The following is a 6,239-nucleotide window of genomic DNA, read 5'->3' on the forward strand; positions in this document are numbered from 1 at the left end:
AACATGGGCACAGGAGAGCTGTCAGTCAATAAATTGGGAAAAAAAGTAACTTGCGTTACTTATTTAAAAAGTAACTTGTAAATTAAAAAGTAATGCATTACTAGTTATTTAAAAAAAGTAATCTGATACAAGTAACTGGTATTACTTGTAATGCGTTACCCCCAACACTCCATATTAGTATCTAAGGTTTAAGTATTAGTACTCTCTAAAAAGGTACAGCCCAAGTGACCACTTTATATCTTGTTTGTTACTGTAGCCTACTTAAAGGTCTGTCTGAAAGTGACCGTTCAGTAATGTTGACCTGATATTACTCTCTTTTTTCCCTCTTTGGGTCTTTATTGTGGTATTTCATGTACATGGCCAAACTGGTGGGTCAGGTTCTCCTGTGTGGCTCTATGTATGTGCTGCAGTATATCGGGGACAAGAAATCATCTGGCTAAACGTCACATCAGCTGGTGACAGATCGAAATAGTGGGAAGAAAAAGAATATTGCTCTCATGTTTAGTTTTTGCTTACATGCTTAGACAAATATCAACATGTTTATGTCATTGGTACATTATGTTTTATGTGGCAGAACTGCTTCTTTCTAAAAATGAAACATATGCAAATGTGTACTGTGAATTAAAAAAAAAAAAAAAAATATATATATATATATATATATATATATACTGTATATATATATATATATATATATATATATATATATATATATATATAGTGCATTAAAGGTGAAATGAATACTTTGCATGTCATCTTTTATCAGGCTTGTGCTAAAGAGATCTCTAGTTGAGTGACTGCATTTTTAAGACTTTTATCTGATTTACTTATCCATCAGAATGAAACTCCCAAAAGTCACGAAAAGAGAAATGCCAGCACGTGTGATTGTGCAGCTGATATGTCATTCAAATCTCCACCAATCGTGGCAGAGGCAGAGTGAAATCTGGAGATCATGTGTCAGACTGAGCTCACCCTCAGTCTGCAGCAGAGCCAGAGCTCACTCAGAGGAGCATCTTCATCTTCACACACCTAGAGCAATGAGGGAGATCGTTCACATTCAAGCCGGACAGTGCGGCAATCAGATCGGAACAAAGGTTAGTTCAATGTTTTTTCTATTCCTAACACAAAAAACTGTTGAGCATACTGATGAATACAGCCATTATACAGTAGCTATGCAGAGAGAGAAATGAAACTTTGGGAAATTTTCGGAGATGATACTTACTGATTCTACAGTAAACACATCGTTTTTAGTGAATGGGCGAAACATAGTGAAACGAGTGGTTCTTCTAGTATATAAGTGAATCTTATGTACTGAGTGACTTGTGTGGTTCGATTCTCAGACAACTGACTCGTATGATTCAGTCAATTACATTAATTCAAAATGTACTTTTTACAGTGAATCGAAACGTAATGCGCGGCCAGTGCGGTTTGATTCCCGATCGTTACTTTTTAGTAACTGATAAACAGTCCCGACTCTTAAGATCCAGTGCTCCTCTGTGAATTTCCTCTAGTGAAAAAAGTTATCGCAATATGAACTCGCAACCAGAATCTATCATCGAATCCCATCGCTATAGTTAACATTTACATGTAGTTTGATCATACCTAGTGTAGTTAAATGTGCGTCATGACAGACAACAGACCGCTATATTTTAAGGGCACACCCGCTGCGGCTGCACATGATACGGGTGTGTCGAGATGCGTCCTGTTGAGCGCGAGTATGCGGAGAATCTGAACCCTAGCTTTATCTCACTGTCTGAAATGATGTCTAAACTAACGCAAAACACCTGTGGCACATCTAGTTCTGGGAAGTCATCAGTGACGAGCACGGCATCGATGCAGCCGGCAACTACGTGGGTGACTCTGCGCTGCAGCTTGACAGAATTAATGTATACTACAACGAGGCGTCCTGTAAGTGTGTGTGTCAGTGTGTGAGTCTCCCTCTCACGAACTCACAATGACCTGCATCTGTTGAACAGTGCAGTCAGCTCGCAGGAATTTCCTGCGCTGCTCCGACTTCACCAGCATGCTTTATTAAACCATTCATTAAAATACATATGAATTCATTTATAAATGCTACATTTCTAAAATTAAGTTATATATACACATATATATATATACACGCACACACATATTATTATTATTATTATTATTATTATTATTGATGTGTGATCAGTTTTAGTGTTCCAAAACATAACTTTTACAGCAAACGAGATAAAAATATTTTTGTGTGTTTAGCTCACAAGTATGTTCCCAGAGCCATACTGGTGGACCTGGAGCCTGGAACTATGGACAGTGTTCGTTCTGGGGCATTTGGACAGCTGTATCAACCAGATAACTTCATCTTTGGTACGGTTTCAACATGTCAAGCTGTTATTTTTTTATTTATTTATTTTTTTCAGCTAGCTGACATATTATTTGTAGGACCATTAGCTTCAAGCCAAATAATGTATTAAAAAACACATACACCTTTTTTTTTGGAAGTAGTTTTCTTAGAACACATTTTATTACGTCAAACAAAATTTGTATTAAATTAATTTAAACTAATATTCTTTTGATCAATATTCCTGATAACATACAATGAGATTAATAAATGATACTAATCAAATCTGGCTTATTAAAATTATCTGTGTTATATTTTCTATCTCCCAACACTTGTTTTGAAAGTATATTTTGAAATCAGATCCCATTTGAAGCTGATTTCATGCAAACATAATACTGATGGCACTACAGTTCAGAGGTAGTTTATTTGTGTCTGTAGACATCAGACTAATTTTCCACAGTGCTACGCAATGGAAAAACAGACAATAGTTATACATATTATGAAGAGTAATAATGAGCAAGATTTTAGTTTGAAAGAAACATGTACACATTTTTATTGTTACTATTTTTCATATTTCTTATAATAGTAAATCATTTAAATGACAAATTACCACAAATGGCATTGGTAATCACAGCATGCTGATATACAGTGTGATATTATGTTTATACAACAGTTCAATGGCACAAAAAAAAACACGTATTCTCATGAGATCACATTGTAAATACATAAGAAACAAGAATGGAGTGTCTTTAAAAACCCTCTTTTGTGCAGAGCTACTTCCTTTCGCCACGGATTGAAATTGCAGTTTGTCAGTTTATCAGCTGAGCTCAAGCCTCCATTACTAATTTGAAAACATTGATTAAAGGGTTAATTCACCCAAAAATAGAAATTCGTCCATGTTCTACTCTTCTGACGCACTGGAGCTCACATCTCAGAAGATGTTGAGGCACATTTTCAGATAGATGTTATCTTTATTAACAAACCACCACTGTTGGGAACGTTACTTTAAAAAAGTAACTAGTTATAGTTACTCACTACTTGTTCCAAAAAGTAACTGAGTTAGTAACTGAATTACTCTATAATAAAAGTAACTCGTTACCAGGGAAAGTAACTATTTGCGTTACTGTAAAAAAAAAAAAGAAAGTTGCTATAGGTCAAAGAATTTGTTTTTTTTTTTAGCAGTTTTCACAAGTCAGTTGAAATGAGTAAAACAGACAGGTGTTCGTACATAACTTTCGAGATTTATTGCACGTCAAAGTGTGTCACACATTACATGTACACATTACATGCACGTTCTAGCCTTTGACTTCAATGAATTTGAAGTAGTGCTTATATCTCCACCTTGAAAATGCCAACTTTTCATCAGATTGCTCCTGACTCGCCATTTCTGCTGCTGCTGCGAATCTCTGTTTAGCTGTTGCGTGTGTGTGACTGTGTGTGTTTGGCGCCGCTGGCGCGTGTGTGTAAAAACACTGGCTCTGATTGGCTTCCATGAAACACGTGACTCTGCCTTAGCCAATCATAATCGCTTATCTCGTTATTATCCCACCTGCTCACTCTCTGTGTGAGCCAGGGCTGCGTTCGGATTGCATATTAAATCAATGCATAGTAACGCACCGCATTTAACGTTCAGTAACGTTAACGGCGTTGTAACGACGGGAAAAGTAATTAGGTAGATTACCCCGTTACTGAAAAAATAACGTCGTTACCTAACGCCGTTCTTTTAAACGCCGTTATTCCAAACACTGCAAACCACATATTTGAAGTCTAAACAACAAATTTCTTACCTTAAAAAATATATACAGCTGGTAGTTTAAATAAAACAGGAATAATGTTTTCTCATTAATATCACTTCCAAAACGAGCGTGGACAGCTTTTATTTTAGAATTAAGAAATAATTTCCACAGAAATAATGCATCTAGAATAAACATCACATAGGCAATGATGCACAATTGCTACACGGCTCCCAATAACCAGTCACTAACCAGTCTTCTCTTACTGCATTGCTTTTGCAGGACAGACAGGTGCAGGAAACAACTGGGCCAAGGGCCACTACACGGAAGGAGCCGAGCTGGTGGACTCTGTCCTGGATGTGGTCAGGAAGGAGTGTGAGCACTGTGATTGTCTGCAGGGCTTCCAGCTCACGCATTCCCTCGGCGGAGGAACCGGATCGGGAATGGGGACTCTTCTGATCAGCAAGATCCGAGAGGAGTATCCAGACCGCATCATGAACACCTTCAGCGTCATGCCTTCACCCAAAGTGTCTGATACGGTGGTGGAACCCTACAATGCCACGCTGTCGGTGCATCAGCTGGTGGAAAACACAGATGAAACATACTGTATCGATAACGAGGCACTGTACGATATCTGCTTCCGCACGCTCAAGCTCACCACACCCACGTACGGCGATCTCAATCACTTAGTGTCGGCGACTATGAGTGGCGTCACCACTTCGTTACGGTTCCCCGGACAGCTGAACGCAGATCTGCGCAAGCTAGCAGTCAACATGGTGCCTTTCCCTCGCCTTCACTTCTTCATACCCGGCTTCGCGCCATTGACCGCAAGAGGAAGTCAACAGTATCGCGCGCTCACCGTGCCTGAACTAACGCAGCAGATGTTTGACGCCAAGAACATGATGGCTGCTTGTGACCCAAGGCATGGGCGATACCTCACAGTGGCCACCGTTTTCCGTGGCCCTATGTCTATGAAGGAAGTCGACGAGCAGATGTTGGCCATTCAGAACAAGAACAGCAGCTATTTCGTAGAGTGGATCCCCAACAACGTTAAAGTGGCGGTGTGCGATATCCCACCCAAGGGACTGAAGATGGCCTCCACTTTTATCGGCAACAGCACCGCCATCCAGGAGCTCTTCAAGCGCATTTCCGAGCAGTTTTCGGCAATGTTTAAACGCAAGGCCTTCCTGCATTGGTTCACTGGCGAGGGAATGGATGAGATGGAGTTCACCGAGGCCGAGAGCAATATGAATGACCTGGTGTCGGAGTATCAGCAGTACCAGGAGGCCACGGCCAATGATGGCGAGGAAGCATTTGAGGATGATGAGGAAGAGGTGAACGAGTGAACGACAGATGCACGACAATTTTGTAAGCTGTGATTTTTACGTTTTGTATGTGGATGACTAAAGTCCTAGTAAACAAAGCGTAATAGCAATAAATACATTTTGAGGACCACATGCACTTGTATTGTCTAAGTGAATATTCTTGGTTTTTGTAATTTGCTACACTTAGACTTGTAATACACTTGGAATTTATTAATGTGGCTATTAATGATGAGTACTGTGAACTGTTTAAATCAAATTATTAATTTAAGACCAGACCACTCCGAAATGTTTTCCAAAATGTACAAATCAAGTTAAATTGTATGGAATGTTCACTAAGCGTACTTCAAATCTTAAGTAATTTTTCCAGTAAAAGCAGTTTTTACAATAAAACTCTGTATTTGCAAAAAAATTATACAATTAATGAAATAAAAGAACACTTAAAGAGAGACACTTCCAATTGTTTTTTTTGACACTTAAGTGCACTTTTATTTTTTTTAATACATTTTTAATAATCTTTATTTTTTAATGTGTTGACTAACATACTAAAGCACATACAAATATATATATTTTTACTATAGTGTTATTTGATTCTACAGTTACATTTAATATATTTCAAATGTATTAAATTGCAGCTTTATCATTACAAATGTGCAATTATGAATATATTCAAATATATGGCATACAATACAAGTTTCGATAAAAATGACATTAAAGTATATTTTAGTTGATCATAATTGCTTGTCAGTATATTTGATAGTACTTGACAGTATTTAAAAGGCAATAGAATAATAAAATTATACAGTAAAAAGCACTTAAGTCCTGCTTAAGTGGGTCAAAGAAGCACTGTAAAGTTAACTTAATTGC

At 37.9% G+C, this 6,239-nt stretch overlaps 1 protein-coding gene across 1 annotated transcript; it reads left to right on the top strand.

Annotated features, from left to right (window-relative positions):
* Nucleotides 1–888: 888 nt before the first annotated feature.
* Nucleotides 889–5,821, top strand: LOC132124079 (tubulin beta-5 chain-like). Its single transcript, XM_059534861.1, has 4 exons — nt 889–1,091; nt 1,797–1,905; nt 2,233–2,343; nt 4,333–5,821. The coding sequence occupies exons 1-4, from the start codon at nt 1,035–1,037 to the stop codon at nt 5,394–5,396; spliced, it is 1,341 nt and encodes a 446-aa protein (XP_059390844.1). The 5' UTR covers nt 889–1,034; the 3' UTR covers nt 5,397–5,821.
* The last annotated feature ends 418 nt before the right edge of the window (nt 5,822–6,239 follow it).

Source organism: Carassius carassius, chromosome 42 (assembly GCF_963082965.1).
Source record: "Carassius carassius chromosome 42, fCarCar2.1, whole genome shotgun sequence".
NCBI classification, from domain to species: domain Eukaryota; kingdom Metazoa; phylum Chordata; class Actinopteri; order Cypriniformes; family Cyprinidae; genus Carassius; species Carassius carassius.

Bases quoted from the DNA above. Each gene is read 5' to 3' on its own strand.
- LOC132124079 (XM_059534861.1), top strand. From the start codon at position 1,035: ATGAGGGAGATCGTTCACATTCAAGCCGGACAGTGCGGCAATCAGATC. The intron at 1,906-2,232 runs GTAAGTGTGTGT...TTGTGTGTTTAG, and splicing joins ATACTACAACGAGGCGTCCT to CTCACAAGTATGTTCCCAGA. The intron at 2,344-4,332 runs GTACGGTTTCAA...TTGCTTTTGCAG, and splicing joins ACCAGATAACTTCATCTTTG to GACAGACAGGTGCAGGAAAC.